We start from the raw sequence: 24815 nt of genomic DNA, 5'->3' as shown, positions 1-24815 counted from the left end.
AGAATGGACATTACCCCAGTGGCACTGTCTGACCACGATGCAGTGACAGTATCTTTCGACATGCCTCCGACTCATCGACCGAAGGGGAGGTGGGGACTATGGGAGAATCTGCTACTGCAGAAGGAGATATTTCAACAGTTGCACAAATGCACCACTGACTATCTTGCAAGAAACGATTCACCGGATACGTCTGTGGCAGCGCTATGGGGGGCCCACACGGCGGAGGTGATACGGTGGAGTTAGATGACCAGATAGCTGAAACCCTCAGGGAGTTCTTTGCCTCCCTATGTAGTAAAGATCCGCGGCTGCAATTGGATGGAGAGACATATCTCCAACGGATCACTGAAATAGTATTGATTACAATAATATATAATTACACAAATATCGAGGATAAAATATCGAATACAAAAATATCGAATTCCTATCTACAAACAGGTAAGTACAAAAATATTGAATCAAAAATATCGTTTAAAAAAAGATAGTCAAAATATCAAATTTTTTAAAATGTCTTAAAAATAATTGAAAATTAATGAAATATTAAAAGTATTTAACTAAAATATACTTAAAAATACTTAAATAACCTTACAATTATTCAATAATTAATGTAGGTTATATACAAATTCAATTTTATTTTTCAAAACACATATATATATATATTAACATAATATTAATAACAAAATATACAATATTTTTACCGTAGGATAGCGGGAGGGTAAAAATTAGTATTCCCACTTCAGTGAGTGCAACAGTAAGGAAAGCGTTGGATAGTGTAGGGGTAAAAATTACTATTCCCACTCCAGAGAGTGCAACAGTAGGGAAAGCGTTGGATAGCGTAGGGGTAAAAATTACTATTCCCACTCCAGAGAGTGCAACAGTAGGGAAAGCGTTGGATAGCGTAGGGGTAAAAATGACTATTCCCACTCCACAGAGTGCAACAGTAGGGAAAGCGTTGGATAGCGTAGGGTTAAAAATTACTATTCCCACTCCAGTGAGTGCAACAGTAGGGAAAGTAAATACTTCATATATTAATAAAAATACATTAAATATAAATACCAATAAAAAATTCATTAAAAGTAATTACCCATTTCATATAATATAACAATTAATCAATTAAAAATACAAATAAAAATGTATTATTAAAATGCATTACCTATTAATACAAATGAATTACCAATTAATTAATTAGCAAATAAAAATTAATTAACAATTATTTCAAAATAAATACATATAAATAAATAAATTACTTTCCACCCTATTCCCCTATAAATCCATAACCAGCTAAAGGAAATAATTTCATAAAATTAACACAATTATCAATTAATCAATTAATAAAAATGAATTACCAATTTAAATTTAATTAATGACCAATTTAAAATTAATTAACAATTAATTCAAAACAATACCAATAAATACATTTAAATATTTAATTAATTATAATTAAATTACTTCCCACCCTTTTCCCCTATAAACCCACAACCTGCTACAGAATTAAATTACGCAACAATTAAATAACATTAAATGCATTACTTAAAATAAATTATAAAATAAATATACAATTTTCACACATATACTAACATACAAAACACTTTAAAAAATTCGATATTATTAAAAAATCGATATATTTAATACCTATATTATACTTCGATATTTTGACTTTCTATATTTATGAAAATCGATATTAAATTACTTACCTTAAATTCAATATTTTTGTTGACTATATTCTGTCCATTCGTTATTTTGTCCATTCTATATTTTCACTTCGATATTAGTGCAATTCGATATTTTTGATTCGATATTTTGTCTCTATACCATCTCCAACACTCCGCCACTACGGCCTTAAACACCACGGGAGCAGAAGCTTTAGATGCGCCGATTAGGATCGAAGAAGTGATAGGTTCAATCTCCCATCTCAAGCCTTTGAAATCTCCAGGGCCTGATTGCTTCTCGGCTGGGTTTTATAAAGGGTTCTGTCCACTCATAGCCCCGATCTTAACTCCCCTTTTTAACTCATTCCAGGGTCCCGGATCTATTCCCTCAGAGATGCTTGCCGCTGATATAGTCGTACTTTCCAAGCCCGGGAGAGACACTATCTAATGTGGATCATATCAGCCGATCTCCTTACTCAACCTGAACCTAAAGTTGTTCACAGGGGTCTTGCGGCCAGATTGGGCCCACGCATGTTAGGCATCATCAAACCCGACCATTCCGGTTTTACTCCCAAAAGACAAAGTAGCGACAACTCCAAACAAATCATGCGTATAATTGATAAAGCCCATGGCACCAAGATGGATGCCCTTTTACTGTTTATAGTTGCCAAAATACATTCGACAGTGTAGAATGGAGAATGGAGTTTTATGGACAAGACACTGGTGCACTTCGGTATGCTTCTGTAACTGACAGTAAATGAGAAACATTTTTGATTCCACTTCATTGATGGTTTTTGTTACCGCCACCCCTGCTGGAACGTGGCTCTATGCATGTGCTATTCTTTACGTACCATATCTAACAGTTTTCCTAGAAGTACACCTTTGGTAAAACACTCTCAATTTCTGTATTGTTTATATACTTGTATTTAGATATCTCTGATATATGTCGTCTCCAGCATCACCTCCAGAATACACATAATAAGATTTGTGGTGCTGACACTGAAAAAGCTAAAGAACATTCTATTTAGGTTAGCGTTTTACCCACACAGAACCAGAGAAATTCAGCAGTTATAGATAAACTTATCTGAAGAAACTGTTACACGTGCTGCTAAGTAACTTTAGGTCATAGGTTTTAGTTTCTTAACAGAAGATTGACGAGAGCAATTAAATGTGTATGGTTTTCTGCAGGTAAAACGTGATTCTAACTATAACATCCATGTCACCTTTGTTTTTTCCAGTGAATTTGTATGTTTTTTTTAACGTAAAGTAATATATGAATTGATGTGCTTTCCTAGATATACAAAGTTTTATTTTTTTTATAACTTCAAAACTACTCAACAGAGATACACCAAATTACAAGAAGTGCGCATTTTGGGCCAAAAGCTAGCTTTCTGCTAAATTTGGTGTAAATCCGTTCAATTGTTCGGCCTTTAGCCTTGTCTGAAAATTGCTAAATACCCATAGAGGAAAAATTGTTTTAGGACTCCCACTTTTTCTGAACCCCCACTTGACGAATTGAACCAAAAATTTCCAGGTAGAATTAGGCAAACCAGGGTACTTTTTTCTAAACTTTTGTGAAGGTTCGTCAAACAGAGCGCAAGTTAGTAGCAAAAGAAAAACTGTTTTTTCTATGGGAAAAGTTGATCCTTACTATAATAGATATATATATATATATATATATATATATATATATATATATCTCCTACAGAGGGCTGTAGCCACTCTGTAGTTATAGTTAGGGTGACCAAAGATAGGGATTTTGAGGATTTTTGTCCCTCAATACCAAGGGGATGCAATGAAAAATCGGGGGCCAAAACAAGTGTTAAGCTAATGCATTTTGCATAGACTTTTGTTTTTTGCTTAGTGTAGGTAAGTAGGGTAAGTACTTTTTTAGTTTTAAGTTTTTAAAACGTAGTGATATCTGTGGTATCAATGTGATATCAATGGCAAGTCATTAGCTGATACGCTAATGACTGCATTTACAAAATTTAAAGGTAGCCATTTTGTTCTCAGCTCCAGTTTGCCCGTGGGCTGTGTTATATCTTTCAAGCACAATAAGTATTATACTAGGCATTTTTCCGATACCTATAGACACTTTAGTAAAGTGGTAATAGGTAGGCAAAAATACTTATACGTTTATAAATATATATTTTTTCAATTACCGAGTACCATGGTACTACCGCAGTACTAAACAGAATGTAAATACAATTACAAATAATACAAATGGAAATAAAGTTTAGGACAGTATGTTTTATAAATATAGTATACTAAAGTGTATTTTCATTTTTTTACATATTTAATTATCCACAAATATGTGTACTGAGTAGTGTGGAAATTCCTGCACTACTTTGAAAAAAGTGACATGACTATACACTGTTATAACAATTTATAGAAATGTATAAACAAAAACAGTAACTTTACAAAATGTTTTGGGATACCATTAGTACTGCTCTACTTCATATTTTTTTTATACGTACAAATATTTTTCTCTGCCCATTATAGTTAGGAGAAATATACCAAACCAAATACTTACCTACTTTGGAAGGCATGAGCAAAGTGTAATTAAAAATAACATAGGTACTTTCACTTTTGTAAAACCAATGAGTAGCCAATCATCTCATGACTTACCGCGAAATACCCTGACATTCTGGTAAAATACTGCAACAACAGATATTACTAACTTTAAATACCTAAACAATTCTAAAATAGATACAGTGCTTACCTGCACTACCCATGAGAATCATCGGCACACCAAAATATGTAATCCTGCCACGTTTTAGCAAAAACCGAATGGTGTTTTATGCACAATGCAAACTACAAAAGTGCATGTAAAATACATTGGATTCTTTTTTCTTTGCACCCCCTTCACCAAACCATGCAAAACTTGTACTCCTCCATTAATTAAACGCGTGTAATAGGCCTTCAAAATTTACCAGACATCTGTGAAACAGGTGCTAAGTAATCAAGGGAAAAAATGTACAAAAAAACAATGTCAATAATTTATTCAAATTTGTAAACTAAAAAGTGAACCTATTACCACAAAGGAAGTGGTACTGTGTTGTTAATAACAATATAATATAATACTTGTATAGCGCACTACTCACCCGCAAGGGTCTCAAGGCGCTTTTACGAATACCGCTGTGGAACCCATCCTGGCTTTCCCTGTGAGGTGTCCACTTCTGGGCACCCCCAAGGTGGAGGCCAGGCATCCTTAGCGTTGTGGAGATTAAGCAAGCTATTGCCCAGAGTTGCAGAGTGGTACTCCATGATTGGAATAGGCACCGAGGCGAGAATTATCAGGTCCGTGGAATTTTGAGCCCAAGACCCGCCGAGGCGGGGAATTGAACCCTGGTCCCGGGCTAGACATCTGCATGAGGTTCTGCCGCTCTAACCATTGAGCCACACTTCTCCACTTGAGCCACACTTCTCCACTTGAGCCACACTTCTCCACTTGACTATATGTAAGACCATAACCCATTATGCTACAAAACACTGACCTTACGGTAATACAAAATTCTGATAAAAAGTACTTGGCTAAATTCTTACCTTTGGTAAACACAGCCATCAGCTATTCATATAACCCATTCTCCGCACCATGTACTGTTGGATACCGTGCATTTACCACCGTAAACCATAGCATAATATATAACCGTGTGGTGAACAACTTATACATTTAATATTACTTACACTGTTTACATATGCAAACGGAAAATTAACATTTGCATTTCTATATTAGAGTATATATTTTGCAGATATACCATTGACATATTTTCACACAATTTAATGGAACATTTTCTTGAATTTACACACTCTGCTGTATGCCACGCCACTGGATACCAGTTGACTTTGCGCTGCTCCACTGTGCACTATTTAGAGTATGCCACTCCAGTTTACACCACTCCAGTACACGCCACTACATTGTAAGCTAATCCAGTATATTTTACTCCACTCTACTCCATACAGCTCGATGGTACACCACTCCAGTCCAAATATCTATACTCCATATTATTACATGGTTCGCCAATGCCACTGTTTACTGTGACACTTTTGTATAAGCCAGTTTCCTGGACAACCCTAAACTGTACTTCTCACATCTTCTTCATTCCCTGCTTACTGGAATGAACTATCTGTCATTACCTCTTCTTGCGGCACTGAGCTAACACTCTCGTCACCTAAGATAACCTTCCCCTACCACATCCCACCTATGTACATTGTCTATGAGTCATTTCCTTATACCTTGAAACCCTCACCACCCAATGTTGATGAAAACTACTTCACTGTAAGATATAATGGGTCTTCTGTTCAAGAGCTGATACCATGTAACAAATTCTCTACTGTTTTCAGTGAAACCAAAGCAAGGAATGTGTCCAATAGACACCATAAGGTGCATCCGAGCTGAAGACAATCAGTGTAAGAATGATGGTGACTGCACAGGGGATCAGAAGTGCTGCTACTTCCAGTGTGGATTTAAGTGCAAGGCTCCAGAGACAGGTACTTGTGCCAAGATGGAGTGATGGCTGATGTTGATGTCAGTTCTTAACTTGTATTACTGCTTTCAAGCTGAACCTCATTGAGAAAGACACAGCATCTTTGTGTACAAATGAACAAGTGCTGCGTTCCTCTAGTGAAATCTGTAGAATTCAAAAGCTCTCATGCTGATCGGATATTTATTTTGAGTGAGGAACAGACTTCCTCTCCCTCTATATACACTGCACACCAGCTGTACCTGTTGTGTAACTTCTTCACTTGTACTCCTAAGTCTATATATTGATTGATATGGCTAGGGAGATGAAAGCTAGTTGAGCATGTAATGTCAAACTGTTTTGGACGGTATGGATAATTAGGTTTTCATTTGATATTTGTTCCTAAATGTGTGCACTGTTGTTGACGCTCGCATGGAAGTTCCACAAAGTGTTGTCATTCGTCTGAGTGAATGGAGGCTCATGCAGGGCTGTGACCAAAACCTATAAGAAGACTTCTTTTGTTCTCAAAAGTCCTTATCCTTGCTAACATCCCTGGTCACTGGTGACAATAATCTGGCCTTACTTATTACTCGCAGTTACTGATGGTGGGATATTAGTGGATCTAAATGTTTCCTTTAAAAGGAGCTTGTGACTGAGTGCCCCCTTCATCTTCCCCCAGATGTTGATACCATAATCAAAAGCATTTTCCAACAAAAAAGGATAATTTTTAATAGTCCTGGCTCTCAAATGGTGATATATTAAATTGTAGAATGTGCTTTCTATTAGTTTTCCAATATCATGTTCCTACTCCACACCTACCCACCCTATCATATCCTTGTTTCTGTATTACTCTCTCAAAGATAACCTGTGGCATTTGCCATTTTATTTGCAGAACCTATTTTACTAATCAGAGCTTAAAACAAGAATCTACAAGTTCATGAGCCACCACAGCAGCCTGCTTAACAGAAACATGGTCTGGACGTGCTGGTACAGCCTGTTAATATTGGCAAGTCTTTGCTCTGATGACACTGTTGTAGTGTTTATAAACATCAAGAGCTAGACACTAGCGGAACACCTTGTGAGGTTTTCCGGCATCACTCCGAGCACCCGACAAGGGGGTATCTTAAAAGACAAGAGGATGAGGCACATGTAAGAGGTAGGGACTGGGTCCGGCTCAACTGGGGCAAAGAAGCTACCTGAAGCCATGAAGGGACTCTGCACCTTTGGCAGCACATAGCCAACTGAGTACTACAGAAAAACACACTGAAACAAAAACATTATTTGTGTGACTGAAAAAGTAGAAAAAAAGAACAGAGTAAGTGAGCTGTATGAGGCGGACAGATAATGAAAAGATTATGTGTGAAATGGGTTGATTCTCACACTTATGCATTCTTAGGTGTCTGATTCTTTAAAATGTTTAATGTACTAATTTATAGAATGGCATGCTTCTGCAGATATCTGTGGTTTCCACTCATCTTAGTAAAGCAAAACAAGACCTGTGAGATGTTAGATAATTCATGTTTCAAATAGCCCATTAACTTGCTACTCGGTTATGTATCCTCTCCTGCTGTTGCCTACATTGCTGATCAGTAATTTCACCATCTTCACTCACATGTATGGTGTCTCTCTGGTTACTGAGCTTGAGTGAAAGCTTCTCCTCTTTACATGACCTGCGGTTCAGCCTCCACTGCTATATTATCAAAGGCTCCAGACTGACAATCCTACTAGCATCTACTCACAAGAGAGTGCCTCCTACTTAGAGAGACACCCCAATGAAGGTCTTTCTTAATGTGACTGCTAGAGCTTATCTGTTTATCATATTTCTTTTTCTCATGCATCTCTCTACCAAATTTGACAAATACATTTCTTGACTTTTTCAGTTCCTATAAAGCCTGGATTGTGTCCATCACCTCCCAGCTACCCGACATGTGCCACTTTCCCCAGCCGGCCAATGAATGTGTGCACCACAGACCAGCAGTGCCCGGGAGATGAGAAGTGCTGTGAATATGGCTGCAAGCTGCAGTGCAAGAAGCCCTTGCAAGGTACTTGACTTGGACAGCTTCTCCACGATGAGACACCTTATACTCCAGCAACAGGCACAATATGCTGATTTCTGAAAGTAAATTAAAGGCAGGAAGAGGAAAATACCAAACCGCTTTAGAGTTTGGCTTGTGGATATCCTATTTGCTGTTGTGGCCAATTCAGGTTCTGTGGCTTATAGAGTTCACCCCATGGCACTGGAAGTGTCTCCATCAAAGTGTAATTGCAAAGACAGGCATTATAAACACATGGGGTCACTGTCAATGGCATGGCTATCATATAGTACGGAAAAAAAGTGGTCCTAGACTCTTTTTTTGTCATGCATTTAAATCAAAAACATTTGACATTCCAATACAGTATTTTGCATGCATCTAATCAGCACAAGATAATTAATATGTGTGCATTTTCTTAAGAAGGGAGAAAGGAGAAGGCGCCCATCAATTCTTAGGAAAGTATCTGTTTTATTCACAGAGCTATTGTTATTGATGAACACATAAACAAGTTATAGAGTAGTTTAGTAGGTTGCTCCAAAGGGGGGATGTGAAAGAGTAGTGCTCATGTGCGAGAGGGAAGAAAATAGAGAATCACAGAGTGAAGAAAGTTAAAAAAGGAAGTCATTACAACAATTATTACAATCCGAACTAAGTGCGGGTAACTTCAACACCAGTCCGTTATGGCCTGTCCATCATTTTTTCATTTTTGTTATTTAAACCACTTTTCAAACACTGTAGAGAGGTATCATCTGTTGGTTGGATGGGATAATGATGATATATGGTACAGGCCCCAGTGGGGATGATTGTCTACGTTTTTGCCCGGCTTAATGCGTTTGAGTGTATTTTAAACCTCGGCTTGTGGGTCTTCCTCAGGAGAAGGGAAAGAAGGGGGCAACCTATTTTAAGTGCCTGTGGCTGAAACTGTTCACAACTCCCAGGAGTGGGTAGTCCGCATCACAATTGCAGTGGAGATTGAAAATATCATTGTGGGTATGTCCAAGGCCAAGTCATTAGACAGTCGTAGTGTTATTGGTCATGAAATTAGGTCTGTACACCAGGGGAACTGTTAGAATTGGGGGTCTCTGGTTGGCGCAAGTAGGTACTTGTGACAAGCAGGGACCCTCTCCTCTAAGTCAGGGCAAAGGATGACCCTTCCGAATTACCCTTGCTCACCCTCTAGGTGCGTGGCGTGAGCAGCCAAGGCGATTCTCCAGGCGTTAGTCAGTTAAGCATTTGTAGACACACACACAGTAAAATATACCAATCCCCCCACAAATGGACACCAGGCTGTGAGTATATAAAAATACGCTTCTTTATGTAAAATATATATATCTCTTAGGTCAGACTTATCACAAGATCAAATAACGTTTTTGTAGCACCACAGATTGTAAATAGGCACTTTTCTTCTTAGTTGCAGTTTCAAATGGAAATATCCTTGTTATATATTCCCACAATAGTTCTTTCTCCTTCTGCACAGTTCTCCTGGTTCTTTGGTCGTTTCTGACCAGATTGTGCACTTTGTTACCCCTCTAGGACCTTAGGGACCCGGTCCTGCACTTTGTAGCACTTCGCGGCGCTTCTGACAGGGGAAATCCCGACCCCCTTCCAAGTCTCACGCTTCCCGCGTGGGACGCGGTCGGCCCGGCCGGGTCTCTGGGAGCGTACGGCCCCCCCTGGTCTGCGGGACCCCCGCGGGGGAGAGCGCCGACCTCAGAGCTGCCAAGGGGGGAAGAAGGCCAAAGAACCCAGCGCAGCCCCGGTCAGTCGTGCAGGGGCTCGGCTTGCAGCCTGCAGCTTCCCGACGCTCTGAGGATTCCAGCGGGAGGGGCTGGAGCGCGCTCGCGGAGAGGCGCTGCAGGCAGGCACACAGAGCAGAGCGGTGCGAGTCTGGTGAAAGGAACGGCTCGCACCGCGGGGGGACAAGTACAGTACCTTGGTCACTTGTAGGCAGGAGCAGTCAGCAAGGGGAAAAACAAACGTTGCGGGCCCCGAGCCCGTTGACGGTCTCGGTGGCGGCTTTCCTCCGGGGACAAAGGCAAGGTGCCCAGCGGCTCAGGCAGAGCAAGGCTGGCACCCGAGGCGTCCGTCCAGTTCGGAGGTCTGTCCCCTGGGTCTGTTTGCGTCCGGTGGGGATTTCTGGCGGGAGGGTGAGGCACCGCAGCGGGCCCTCTTAGGCGGTCGACACAGCGATCCCCTCAGCGGGGGAAGAGCGGCTCAACGGAGCGGAGCTCTTCCTCGGCGGGGACGAGGAGACACAGTCGGTCACGGCCTCAGGGAGGGGCTGGGGGGCACCACAGCAGCGAGTCTTCCAGGCGGTCAACACAGCGATCTCCTCAGCGGGGGGAGAGCGGCTCAACGGAGCGGAGCTCTTCCTCGGCGGGGACGAGGAGACACAGTCGGTCACGGCCTCAGAGAGGGGCTGGGGGGGCACCAAGGTCACAGCTCCGGCAGTAGTAGATATCCCGGTTAATTACCGGCAGACGAGCAGAGGCAGGTTGAGCCAGATGGTCCTGTGGCTCAGGTCAGGGGGCAAGCTCAGTCAAGCCCTTGGAGAATGTTTAAGCACAAAGCAGCAAAGTCTTTTCTCATCAAGTCTTTTCCTCTCCTTTCTCAGCAAGGCAAGCAGCAGGCCAGTTCTCCCAGCGTCTCTTCTCCTTCTAGTCGGGCAGAGGTCCTTCGTGGTGAAACAGGATTCTAATTTACAAGGAGCAGGGCTCCTACTTTTATACACAGTTTCTTTTGTTCTCACTGGCCAGGGGGGCCTCTGCATAACTGCTCTCAGCTCCTGAGCACTTGTGGTGGGTACTTCTGCTTCTGCATTCAGTGTGAGGGCAGGCACATCAGCCGCTCCCCAGGGGGGCGGAGCCGGCATTGTGAAGACAGGGGTAGCCTGAGCACTCTGTTGACAAGCTTCGGTCTTTCCTGGGCCAGGTGCAGGCTGAGTCATCAGTCGCTCCCCAGGAGGGCGGAGCCAGCATTGTGGTGGCAGAGCACAGCCTGATGCATCATTCAGGGGAAACTCCCACCACCCACTAAGGTGTCATCTGGCTATTCACTACCTGTCAACTCCCAGCCCTGTCACTCACACACACCAGACAGTCAGATCCACATCCAAGCAGAGGCGGGCTGAAATGGTTAGGCAAGCAAATGCTAACTTTCTAAAAGTAGCATTTGCAAACACAGGATATTAAAATAAACTTTACTAAAAGAAGTATTTTATTATTCTGAGTTCAGGCATACTAAACATTAATTTCTACCATGTTCCCTGAGCCTGCTGGGATTATAGAGTGTAATAATTCCAGCAGCCCATCTGGCCTAGAAGGGAACTGGTAGCCCTACAATAGTGAAAAACGAATTTGGCAGTAATTCACTATTAGAACATGCCACACACATCTGGGCATGTTCTACCTTACACTTACAATGCACCCTGCCCTCAGGCCTACCATAGGGGTGACTAATATGAAGTTAAGGGAAGGTTTAGGGGCTGGCAAGTGTGTGCACTTGCCCAGCCAGCATGACAGTACCAGACTGTACGCAGGTTCTGCAATGGCAGACCCTAGACACATTTTAAGGCTGCTTCTGTGGGTGGCGCAACCAGCGCTGCAGGCCCACTAGCAGTATTGGTATTCACAAGCCCTGGCACTCCTGGTGCACTTTACTAGGGACTGACAGTAAATCCAATGAACCAATCATGGACATCAATCACATGTATACTTTTCAGAGGGAGAGCATATGCACTTTAGCACTGGTCAGCAGTGGTAAAAGTGCCCAGAGTCATTAAACCAACAAAAACAGGTCAGAGAGAGTATTGGAGGAAGGCAAAAAGTTCAGGGATGACCCTGCCAAGAAGGCCAGGTCCAACACAACCCCCTTCCAGCCAAAACGCAGGGTAGACCAATCACCACTGTGATGGGCTTCCCTGCTTTGGGCGATAGAACCTGGACCTGGCCCGCAACAGCAGGGGCACATTCCAGTTCTACGCCAATCTGAACCTATTTCAAATCCTCTGTCCATACTCTCAGGGTCCACCAAGCCAATCCCTGGGGCACCCTTTTCTTCCTCTGTGGACACCACCTGTGCAGCCTCTAACCGTAACTGGCTCACAGGTGTGTCCCAACAGGCAGTCATCAAATCACAGTGGCCACGGACGGTAGTCAGGGCTGAGACCCAGGCCTCATGCCTCTCAGGGCTCTCAAACCTCTGTGGCCTCAGAGAGCGGGGGGCAGTAGCCCCAGGTGCCTGACACCCTTTGTCCACTCTCCCTCCTGTCAGGTCAGGTATGCCATCCTGGCACTGACTCACCAGCCCCAGGCCTGTACCTGGCTGCTGGACCAAAGACTGGGGTGGGCTCTCCCACAACCGGTCCTCCTCCTTGGGGCTCTGTACCCTCCCACCTGGAGTGGTACCCCCTTCCAGAATTGTCAGGGCACCTGTGGCAGGTGATCTGCACAATTCTCCCACCAGTTCAGGGGTGCTATCCTGCAACTGGGGCACCAGGTCAGGGGGGACACCCTGCACCTGGCCCTTAAACCTAGGGTCTAAACCCTCAAGTCGCACCGGGGTCAGAGGCGAGGACTCCCTCCCTCTGCACCCCCTTCCAGAGTACTGCCCATTCCCAACTGGAGTGGTACCCCTAGAAGGGACATGGGCCAGGACACTGATTACAGTGGTCCCACCCTCCAGGTCAGACAACACCTGAACCTGACTCTCCAACTCAGGGACCCAACCCTGCAGTTGAACAATTGCCTGGCGCACCAGGACTTCCCGGGGAGCACGCATGCCCCCCCTGAGGGTGGCACATAGCTCATGTGCCGTGCGACAGTCTACCTGGCGCAGATCTCCCAGCCTCTGTCCCTCTGACAGTGTGGGAAGATCCCCCAGGACAGAAGTGGTGTCCCCATGGTCATTCACTGGGGACTCAGCCCTGCTGGCTGGCCCCTGACCCACTGGTTCTTCCACTGGGGACTCTTTTCCCCTCTCGCCCCTCTTCCTGGACTTCTGCACCCTCCCAACTGGAGTGGTACTGCCAGTCACCAGAACTACTGGAGCCCTGTTTACAGAGCCTCCACGTTCTCTAGCCACTGGGGGATCCCCCTTAAAGGGTGACTCATCCGGACAGCCTAGGCTCCCCACCTGGTGTTCCCTTACAGAACCATCCAGGCTCTGAGACTGAGGTTGGGCACTACCGGGACAACACCCATTCTCACTCCTTCCCCTTAAGGACAGGACGTGAGGCCCTACACCCCTCTCACTGCTACAGGACCTAGCTGGGCTACTCTGCGCCACTTCCACCACTCTGGGCTGGAAGATACCTGAGCCACTCCCCACAGGATCACACCCCAATGCCTCTCCAGACCCTCTGGAATCCACCACAAGGTCTGCCTCCAATGTGAGCTCCCTGGGGTCAGAGAACTCACTCTCAAACAGGTGTTGGCATAGCTCTGGAAAACTGGGACTTAAAGTATGCTCTCCCACAATTGGGTTACACAGCCCCCTAGCAGGGTTAACCAAACTATCCTTCACCTCACCATCCAGCGCCTCACACACATACTCCACACCATTCTTCTGAGACTGGCCAGACAGTAGCGGACTGTCTCTGTCACGCAACCCACACTCTTCTGGGCGGTCCTTACACTCACCCACCAGGACCTCAACCATGGGGGAATCCCTCCCACCACTAGGACCATGAACTCCTACGCCAGCCACCCTATTCCCTTCAGGGACGCTGCGCACTACTGGAGCTACCTCATGCCCTTGAACCTCCTGGTGTATGTTAACCCCCTCCAAGTCAGGTGCCATATCTCTAGGTGCGCGCGCTATGCTGTCAGCACTAGATACCTGAATGTTGCTGCCACCATCCGAGCTGGACTCCACCTCCAACTCAGCAAAGCTCAATCTGCGAGCTACACAAATCTCTGGATGTTGGGCGGAAGCCCTCCTGGCTTCAAGCTCCAAATCAAGTTCTTTCATCCTAAAGTAGTGATCTCTTTGGCGTTTTAGCGCCTCCATGGCTAATTTTTGGCTTTCCATTGCCAATTTATGCTTGTCCATTTCCATTTGTCCTTTTAATTTCGCCATCTCTATTTCATGTGCCCTGGTTGCTGCCTTGTCTGCCAACTCCTCTGGCGACAAGCATCTGGTTGCTGCCTTTTCCATCCTCACTGAACCAGGCATGACGTTTCACAAGCACATGGAGATCTCCCAGCAAAATTATAAAAATGGAAACCTGTGGCTACGTTATAGATCTGCTCTCCCTATGTGGTGATTAGTAATTCACTGTATGTAAACTACAAATGCAAATTCGCAAATCCTCACCGCTGCGACCAATGTTAGAATTGGGGGTCTCTGGTTGGCGCAAGTAGGTACTTGTGACAAGCAGGGACCCTCTCCTCTAAGTCAGGGCAAAGGATGACCCTTCCGAATTACCCTTGCTCACCCTCTAGGTGCGTGGCGTGAGCAGCCAAGGCGATTCTCCAGGCGTTAGTCAGTTAAGCATTTGTAGACACACACACAGTAAAATATACCAATCCCCCCACAAATGGACACCAGGCTGTGAGTATATAAAAATACGCTTCTTTATGTAAAATATATATATCTCTTAGGTCAGACTTATCACAAGATCAAATAACGTTTTTGTAGCACCACAGATTGTAAATAGGCACTTTTCTTCTTAGTTGCAGTTTCAAATGGAAATATCCTTGTTATATATTCCCACAATAGTTCTTTCTCCTTCTGCACAGTTCTCCTGGTTCTTTGGTCGTTTCTGACCAGATTGTGCACTTTGTTACCCCTCTAGGACCTTAGGGACCCGGTCCTGCACTTTGTAGCACTTCGCGGCGCTTCTGACAGGGGAAATCCCGACCCCCTTCCAAGTCTCACGCTTCCCGCGTGGGACGCGGTCGGCCCGGCCGGGTCTCTGGGAGCGTACGGCCCCCCCTGGTCTGCGGGACCCCCGCGGGGGAGAGCGCCGACCTCAGAGCTGCCAAGGGGGGAAGAAGGCCAAAGAACCCAGCGCAGCCCCGGTCAGTCGTGCAGGGGCTCGGCTTGCAGCCTGCAGCTTCCCGACGCTCAGAGGATTCCAGCGGGAGGGGCTGGAGCGCGCTCGCGGAGAGGCGCTGCAGGCAGGCACACAGAGCAGAGCGGTGCGAGTCTGGTGAAAGGAACGGCTCGCACCGCGGGGGGACAAGTACAGTACCTTGGTCACTTGTAGGCAGGAGCAGTCAGCAAGGGGAAAAACAAACGTTGCGGGCCCCGAGCCCGTTGACGGTCTCGGTGGCGGCTTTCCTCCGGGGACAAAGGCAAGGTGCCCAGCGGCTCAGGCAGAGCGAGGCTGGCACCCGAGGCGTCCGTCCAGTTCGGAGGTCTGTCCCCTGGGTCTGTTTGCGTCCGGTGGGGATTTCTGGCGGGAGGGTGAGGCACCGCAGCGGGCCCTCTTAGGCGGTCGACACAGCGATCCCCTCAGCGGGGGAAGAGCGGCTCAACGGAGCGGAGCTCTTCCTCGGCGGGGACGAGGAGACACAGTCGGTCACGGCCTCAGGGAGGGGCTGGGGGGCACCACAGCAGCGAGTCTTCCAGGCGGTCAACACAGCGATCTCCTCAGCGGGGGGAGAGCGGCTCAACGGAGCGGAGCTCTTCCTCGGCGGGGACGAGGAGACACAGTCGGTCACGGCCTCAGAGAGGGGCTGGGGGGCACCAAGGTCACAGCTCCGGCAGTAGTAGATATCCCGGTTAATTACCGGCAGACGAGCAGAGGCAGGTTGAGCCAGATGGTCCTGTGGCTCAGGTCAGGGGGCAAGCTCAGTCAAGCCCTTGGAGAATGTTTAAGCACAAAGCAGCAAAGTCTTTTCTCATCAAGTCTTTTCCTCTCCTTTCTCAGCAAGGCAAGCAGCAGGCCAGTTCTCCCAGCGTCTCTTCTCCTTCTAGTCGGGCAGAGGTCCTTCGTGGTGAAACAGGATTCTAATTTACAAGGAGCAGGGCTCCTACTTTTATACACAGTTTCTTTTGTTCTCACTGGCCAGGGGGGCCTCTGCATAACTGCTCTCAGCTCCTGAGCACTTGTGGTGGGTACTTCTGCTTCTGCATTCAGTGTGAGGGCAGGCACATCAGCCGCTCCCCAGGGGGGCGGAGCCGGCATTGTGAAGACAGGGGTAGCCTGAGCACTCTGTTGACAAGCTTCGGTCTTTCCTGGGCCAGGTGCAGGCTGAGTCATCAGTCGCTCCCGAGGAGGGCGGAGCCAGCATTGTGGTGGCAGAGCACAGCCTGATGCATCATTCAGGGGAAACTCCCACCACCCACTAAGGTGTCATCTGGCTATTCACTACCTGTCAACTCCCAGCCCTGTCACTCACACACACCAGACAGTCAGATCCACATCCAAGCAGAGGCGGGCTGAAATGGTTAGGCAAGCAAATGCTAACTTTCTAAAAGTAGCATTTGCAAACACAGGATATTAAAATAAACTTTACTAAAAGAAGTATTTTATTATTCTGAGTTCAGGCATACTAAACATTAATTTCTACCATGTTCCCTGAGCCTGCTGGGATTATAGAGTGTAATAATTCCAGCAGCCCATCTGGCCTAGAAGGGAACTGGTAGCCCTACAATAGTGAAAAACGAATTTGGCAGTAATTCACTATTAGAACATGCCACACACATCTGGGCATGTTCTACCTTACACTTACAATGCACCCTGCCCTCAGGCCTACCATAGGGGTGACTAATATGAAGTTAAGGGAAGGTTTAGGGGCTGGCAAGTGTGTGCACTTGCCCAGCCAGCATGACAGTACCAGACTGTACGCAGGTTCTGCAATGGCAGACCCTAGACACATTTTAAGGCTGCTTCTGTGGGTGGCGCAACCAGCGCTGCAGGCCCACTAGCAGTATTGGTATTCACAAGCCCTGGCACTCCTGGTGCACTTTACTAGGGACTGACAGTAAATCCAATGAACCAATCATGGACATCAATCACATGTATACTTTTCAGAGGGAGAGCATATGCACTTTAGCACTGGTCAGCAGTGGTAAAAGTGCCCAGAGTCATTAAACCAACAAAAACAGGTCAGAGAGAGTATTGGAGGAAGGCAAAAAGTTCAGGGATGACCCTGCCAAGAAGGCCAGGTCCAACAGGAACCAATTGTCCTAATAAATCTTTGTGAACTGCCCGGGGTCTACTTAGCTCCTCTCATGCCGTCTAGTGCCAGATTGTAAAGACAGAAGCATTTTTGTGGTGAACATGTTGCTGTTTCTTCTTGGCATAGTATGCTTAGAACCATAGTATTCTTTTTTATGGAACCAGATTGATGCAGAAAAGGAAGGGATGAGTTTCATAGGAACCTGTCCCATGAGAAAGAAACCAGCCTTGGGCTTGGAACTCAGAAGGCAGGTCATGGAGCTGCCCTCCTCTCTGTACTGTCCATGAGCAGACAGGACTGTCAGACAGAAGGCGGTTCCTCCATTCTCTGCCTTGCAGGTGGTCATATGACTGTTTGCCCAAAAACCTCTGCTGTAGGTGGAGGTTTATGGTGCTCTGCTGTTTAGTTCAAATGAACAATTCAAAGCCCTTGTTACAAGTATAATAATGTTCCAATCTGGGCATTTCCCTTCCATAGCAAATACCAAATACCAACATTACTAGGTCAAACCTCTCATGGTATTAGTTGTGATTCTTGGAATCTGCAATAACCACAAAAATCAGTGCATTCACAAGTGCCCATGTCCTTATTGGTCTACCTTCATTCAACACACTCTCCCCAGATACATTCTGCCATGGTTTCACTGGAGGAATGTGTCTGTGGAAAATGTAACAAGTGTGGGTTTTCTCTCATGCCTCATAATCCTGATTGGGACAGAAACTACTGTTGTCCCTACTTTGGGATTCCCTTGACTCTGGGCTACAGAACTTGAAGAACGCCCCATTCTGTGGATGAGCGGAAGTGGGGGGAAGGTTCCCTCTGCTTTCTGTACTCTATTCTACTGCAGAAAAGGGAGAGTCACCCTATGTTGCCAAAAGGGTCAGGGTTGGATACAATTAAGACAACAAACAAACTTTCCTTTTCTGCACTCACCATACACTGGGGTCCAACGTTTGCTTATATAGAACAAATGGAAATGCATTAAACGTTAATTAATACAGATTCTTTATAAATACATTCATGTGACAGATTACTTTTATTGTGATGTCTTTAATTATTCTTTTGGTATTGTGTGGTTATGAATTTGAGCAATTGTGGATGTATTAGAAAATGACGGACTATGTGAAGCCCTTTTAACTCAAATATGGAATTACATATTGATGTTTTTATGGAATTAAATGTAAATACTTTTTGAGGATAATAGGTGTGACAGAGATTACTTCTATATATTTATATGTGGGAAAAGGTTTTTACAACAAAATCTGCATTCATTACCATTTAGTGCACTTCCATTTGTTTTACATAAACAAACGTGGACCTCAGTGTTTCGAGGGTGCACAAAAGAGAACTTTGCTTGTTGTGCTCTATCGGAACTGTGCATACATGAATTACAAGAACTGAATGGTAAATACTGGCCATGCAATTAATGTTTACTGAGATTGAAGCACATGCCTGAAAGCCACAAGGGCAGATTTGCTAAGGGCTTGTGTTGTTCTTGCATCACGCCAGCCCTTGACTGGGATATACCAAGCCACACAAAGCCACCTTGCGTGGCTCTGCATGGTTTAGTAAATACAAAGTAACACAAGGCAGCCCATTGTGCTGCTTTTGATACCTTGCTGCAGCAATGCATTCCAAGATTTACAAAGAGTTATGAACCTGGGAATGTGTAAAAATGGCTTGCCTCACAGACACACGCTTAACAAGGTAAAATATATTTATGTCCTATCGTGACTTCAGAAAAATACCTTTGAAGATATATTTTTGCAGTAAGGTGTCCCTTCCGGCACAAAAACAATCCTGCCTGTAACATAGGCAGCCCGGCACCATGTCACAAAGGGTGCCTGCATTGGTGCTAAGCAGCACACCGTGTGACAGCGCACGGAGGCAGCCCTGTTTTAGTTAGTATATATGGGGCATTTCTGCTCTCTCCCTTTCACTCAGCGCAGCATGTTGCCTTACTGCATTGCATGAAATATCGATAAATCTGCCCCACAGAGCTTTAGCAAAGCTTCATCAGTGTTGCAGAAAGGGGAAAGCCCTGCATAGCACGCCTGCAGATTTAACCTTGTTGATGTTACGTTACGTTATGTTATGTTATGTTACTGCAACTTGTAAAGCGCAACAGCTGCCCCAGCAAAGGGGCGTCCCAGCTCTGACAACAGAGCAACTGACACATGCGACAGATAGAAGGATTATGGTGTAATGAAAAGGTGAGTCTTAATGGCCTTCCTGAATTCTAGATAATTGTTAAGGCCACGGATGAGCGCAGGAAGTGTGTTCCAGAGGAGGGCCGCTCTGCTACGGAAGGAGCGGCCTCCAGCACAGACTTGATGTGTCTGGGGGACCACCACCAGGTGTTAACCCCGTGAGCGGACGTGTCGTGAAGGGACATATGGCGAGAGAATGTTGGCCAGGATAGTAGGGGTGGATCATTTCAAGGCTTTGAAAGAGATACATAGAGCCTTGAATTCTATTCATCTGGCCACGGGCAACCAGTGAAGACGACAGATAGCGTCAGACACCGGGCAAGACTTGCGCAGACCCAGCAGGGTTCTTGCAGCCGCGGTCTGTGCCCTTTGTAGCCTAAGAATTTCAGCCCTGTTGGACCCCAGATATAGAGAGAAGGCATAGTCCAGTCTTGACATTGCAGATGCTTGAATGATGACCTGTCATGTAGGTGCATCAAAGAAACCCAACAGGTCCCTGCCACCTTATTGGTTTGAAATCAGAAGTTGAGAGATGAGTCCAGCCTTACCCCCCCGATATTTTACTACCTGCTTGGGGGGGGGCACTACCAAGACTAGCGAGCCACCAGAGTTCACTCCACTGACCATGGTTCCTTCCCACCAGCAATACCTCCGAATTGCTGGCATTCAGCTGGAGACAGTTGGTGGTCATCCACTCGGCAACAGGAGCTAGGTTGCCCTGAAACTGAAGGGCGTCCCGCTCTGCGTTGTCCAAGAGTGCCACCACCAACAGTGTATCGTCGGCGTAGGAGACCATGGTCAGTTCTCTCCTCTTGGCTACTGCAGCCAGGGGGTGGACGTAAATATTAAATAACAGGGGGCTGAGAGAGGAACCCTGTGCCACCCCTTGTTTAATGGGGTGTTCACCTGAGGTATACGGGGGGGGCCTTTACCATGAATGACCTCTCGTGGAGGAATGAGAAAAGCCACTCCAGGGCTGGGCCAATAATTCCCACCTCCTTCAGGCATCGCAACAGTATGGCATGGGACACTGTGTCAAACGTAGTACTAAGATCCAATAGAATCAGTGCTGACATTCGACCAGCGTCCAGTGCGGACCAGAGATGTTCCGTTACAGCCAGGAGAGCAGACTCTGTGCTGTGACCTGGTTGAAAGCCATTCTGGGAGGGGCCCAGCGTGTTGTTCCTGGTTAGAAAGTCAAATAGGAGGGAGTTGACATAATGTCTCTGTGATCTTTGCCGCCAAGAGAGAAAAGAAATAGGGCTGTAGTTATCTGGTTTATCCGGGTCAAGAAAGGGTGTTTTGAGTAGGGGTATCACCTTGTCCTGTTTCCATGCCTTGGGCACGACTGTCATGGCAAGACACCCGTTTATCACCTGGCTCAAGGAGGGTTGTATTGCGGGCAGTTTTTTCCTAAATTGGTCTGATTTGAGCAGATCTGCAGGAGATCCTGACTTGATTTTGCTGCAAAGTGCTAGAAGCTGGTCAGCAGAGATCTCAGATTGGCGGAAAGGCATCTAAAGTATTAGCCTTTTGCCAGCACCGTGCTATCTGCACGTTACTGTCTGTAGTCAGAAAGGACCTGTAGATGTTGTCCACCTTCCTGACAAAAAAGGTGGCAAGGTCCTCACACTGCTCATTGGACTTGATAATTGGCCCAGCGGTGGTGTGCCAGGATTGAAGGCTGGAGAGTATCAAGAAAATGCTCTTCGATGGATTGTCACTCTCTCGAATTTGAATGGCATAAAAAGCTGCTTGTGCCAATTGAATGGCCTTATGGTATCTCTTAATCGCCGCCCAGTCGATATGGTTTGCGGCTGGATTGAAGTCCCTTCTCCACATACACTCCAGCCTCTTACAGCTCTTGTGGAGATCGGCCAGTTCGCCTTTATACCATGGTCTAGTTTTTGATTTGTGGTTAGTAGACCATTTTTCAGGAATAAATCTGTCTAATCCAGTCGGAGAACACCCTGTAGGCCTTATTGAGGTTGTCCGGCAAACTCTGTCAAGCCTCCGAGAGTTAGGCGCCAAATTGCTCCCTGTTCAACTTGTGCCATGAGCGTTTGAGGGATGCCGTCCGGTCCTCACCCTGAGCCGGGATTATGTCCTGAAGTGACAGAGGGACCAGAAAGTAATCTGTCCATCCCATGGGGATGGGTGAGTGCACTGTAAGCAAGGGTGAGTACGTGAAGACTGGGTCTAGCAGGGGCCCGGCAATATGCGTCGGAACCGGAACCAGTTGCACTAGCTGACATGCTGCAAGGTCAGCTGCAAAATTAGCAATGTCAGTGTCATCGTTATTGTCAAGTTGAAGGCTTAAATCCCCTGTGACGGTAAAGTTGGCGGTGTTAACTGCCAGCGTGCTGACCGTTCCTGCGAGGGCTTCCCTAAAGTCAGTGGATGGCCCAGGGGGCCGGTATACTAGGAGCCCTGACAAGGTGTAATTTAGGCTCAGAGTAATCTTATAGTGTGCGCTTTCGCATCTGGGTATTACTTGTTTTACAAAAATACAGGAGTAGCAGGATGTGAAAATGGCCGCAATGCCCCCCTTCTAGAAGCCCTGTTGCAAGTGAGAATACAGTAGCCAACAGGGAGCGCATGGCCTGGCTCGGGCGTCGTGGCATCTGAGAGCCATGTTTCGGTAAGGAACAGGATGTCCGGAGAGGTGTCCTCTATTAGGTCATAAACATCAGCATGGCGTTCGACTAAGGAGCGCCACTTTAGATTGAAAATGCTGAAGTGCTTCCTGGATGAGCGGAGGTGGCGGCGTGGAGATGGGATTGGTGCAGCATTGTAGCCACACTGTAGGCAGCAGAATGGGCCCTCCGTAGTGTCCACACAGAGCTGTCTGTAGCTGTTCGCTGAGGTCCCAATTTTTAAAAGATCATTCCGGGTGTAGATTAACCTTTCTCTATTGAAATGGGCAGGGTGTTTGGTGTCTGGTGACAAAGTGGCGCGGACGGGCGCAGGCAGCCTTGCCTTTGGCGCGCCATCAGCGTGCCCGCTGCGCGCGTTCGCAGCACTTCCGCGCCATCAGCCTCTTTTCACAGGGGCTGCTGTCAATTTCTGGAAGATAAGACCGTTTCCTCACTAAAAATGGCGGACGATCATGGCGCACCAGAGTTGGGTATCCGCCACTCGCAAATCCCTCCACACAAACAGCCCGCTAATGGCTGGTGGTAGACTGGAGAGGGATTGGCGGAATCTAGTCTCCAAACTGGGTATCGGTAAGTAAGCAGCAACTTTTAGTGCAAATGCGCAAATTATAAAAACACATTTTGGCATAGTAAAATTTCCAGATCAGGTCACAAACTTTAAAACCAATTTTTCAGAGCACTCAATGGCACACACAGATAAAAACAGACACAGCTTCCTACAACCGAGCTTGCCTCTGGCGTGTCAGTTGTATGCTGTGATCGAAATCAGCTGCGCTTCCTCATCATCGGCCTCTTTTCACAGGGGCTGGTGTTAATTTTTGGAAGACTAGACCGTCTCCTCACCCAAAATGAAGGAGGAGCAATGCGCACCGTAGAACATCTGTATTGCTATTAATTATAATTATAAATCCACCTGGTATTTTACATTGCATTTTAAAAGTATGTTTTTCCTAAATAATGCTTTGTTATTTATCATAAAAGCCCATGCACTTCTGACATCATTCTGACTTCTGCTTCAGATAAATTTGGGTCCTGCCCCGCCTTCAACGGGTCCATCTGCAAGTTTGCCCGCCCTTCTCCTGCCGAATGCAGCAGCGACAGCCAGTGCCCAGGGACTCAAAGATGCTGTTGCCATGGGGCCTGCAGGATGGAATGCGCTGAGACAGGTGAGAAGACTTCAAGGGCTACTAGGGGACTGCAGTGAGCCCCTTTCTAAGGGACCATGCTAGGTACAGCATATCTCACTCCCAAGGTATGCATTACAGGGCGCCATCAGTGAAGCCTCTCCAATCTTATAGTGCAACAAGTAGTGGCACACTGAAAAAAGAGTTGGGAGGAGAGAGCATGCACGTCTGCACAGGACTGCTGATGTCTCTCCCCAGTGCTGACGGCTATGAAGAGCACAGCTCAATCTGTGCCAATGGCTACAGCTTGCCATCAACAGCGGATAACTGTTCAAAGCTTTGTGTCAGCAAGCACAGTCACAAAGATGTACATTGTGCATATTTGCATTTTTTACCATTTTAATTTCTATACCTTTCTGATGAAATAACTAATAACATTTCTATTTCAAAAAAGCACATCGAGAAAAAATGACAGCATTGTATTGTGAACCACAAGGAAAGAGATGTCATTTTCTCAACAACCTTCCCTTTGGGTGCTCAAGGGGGATGTACGACGGAAAAACACATTCTATTGTAATGCATGCCTTTACAACTTGTGCATTACAACGTGAATGCTATTACCACACATAACCTTTACCACATATTGTTTTTACAATGATTATCCCTTTACCACTCATGCCTTTACAGCTAATTTTGTTGTAAAAGCATGAATGTTGAAAGCATATGCATGGTAAATGTTTTCCCTGACCCCAGCCCTGAGCCCTAAAACCGTACACCGACATGACCTCCCTTGGCCCCAAGCACTCTGAAAAAATACCCCGCCCCCTACCCAAAGCCCCTAAACTGGACCCCAGCGCAACCTCCCCTTGCCTGTAGTAGTTGGTGTCCATCAAAAAACTACCCAGCCCCAGCTGTGAGCCCTACAATTGGACCCCTGGCGCAACCCCCCTGGCCTCCAGTCCTTATATGGAAACCAGCCCTAGCACAAAGCCCTAAAACGGGCCCCTTTTGTATCGCTTTGTTCGCCCTAAGTGTGGCAGGGTATGCTCAGACGTGAGCCCCTTGCTCACTTGGCCACTGGATTCAAGATAACCTGGCTGATGAGGATTATGAATCCGAAACCGGTCCCAGGATGCTTGTTTCCGGTTTAGGGAAGACATGGCATGGCAGTTCGGGCTGCACTGTTCCAATGAGGCACAGGGTCAGACTGATTTGCATATTGCCATGTCTGAACTGGGGTGGCCGAGTGAGCTAAAGAATGGTGATGGATTAAACCCAGATCAGTTGACTGGGGGTGAGTGTTTGATTTGATCAAACGCTCCGTCCATCATCCCCTTTTGTATCGCTTTGTTCGTCCTAAGTGTGGCAGGGTATGCTCAGACGTGAGTCCCTTGCTCACTTGGCCACTGGATTCAAGATAGCCTGGCTGATGAGGATTATGAATCCGAAACCGGTCCCAGGATGCTTGTTTCCAGTCCAGGGAAGACATGGCATGGCAGTTCGGGCTGCACTGTTCCCATGAGGCACAGGGTCAGACTGATTTGCATATTG

The 24815-nt window shown here is 46.2% G+C and overlaps 1 protein-coding gene across 2 annotated transcripts in view; it reads left to right on the top strand.

The window, feature by feature from the left end:
* LOC144764004 (uncharacterized) overlaps positions 1-24815 on the top strand; it is a 167851-nt gene that overhangs the window by 109383 nt on the left and 33653 nt on the right. For both annotated transcript variants that reach the window (XM_078650130.1, XM_078650129.1), the window contains 3 exons: positions 5991-6137; positions 7990-8151; positions 23160-23306. In XM_078650130.1, coding sequence (XP_078506256.1) covers positions 5991-6137; positions 7990-8151; positions 23160-23306 — 456 coding nt within the window. The remainder of the gene's footprint in view (positions 1-5990; positions 6138-7989; positions 8152-23159; positions 23307-24815) is intronic.

This window comes from Lissotriton helveticus, chromosome 6, assembly GCF_964261635.1.
Source record: "Lissotriton helveticus chromosome 6, aLisHel1.1, whole genome shotgun sequence".
In the NCBI taxonomy this organism is placed as follows: Eukaryota; Metazoa; Chordata; class Amphibia; order Caudata; family Salamandridae; genus Lissotriton; species Lissotriton helveticus.
Note: the sequence above shows the minus strand (reverse complement) of the source record. Positions and strands in the feature narration are given on the sequence as shown.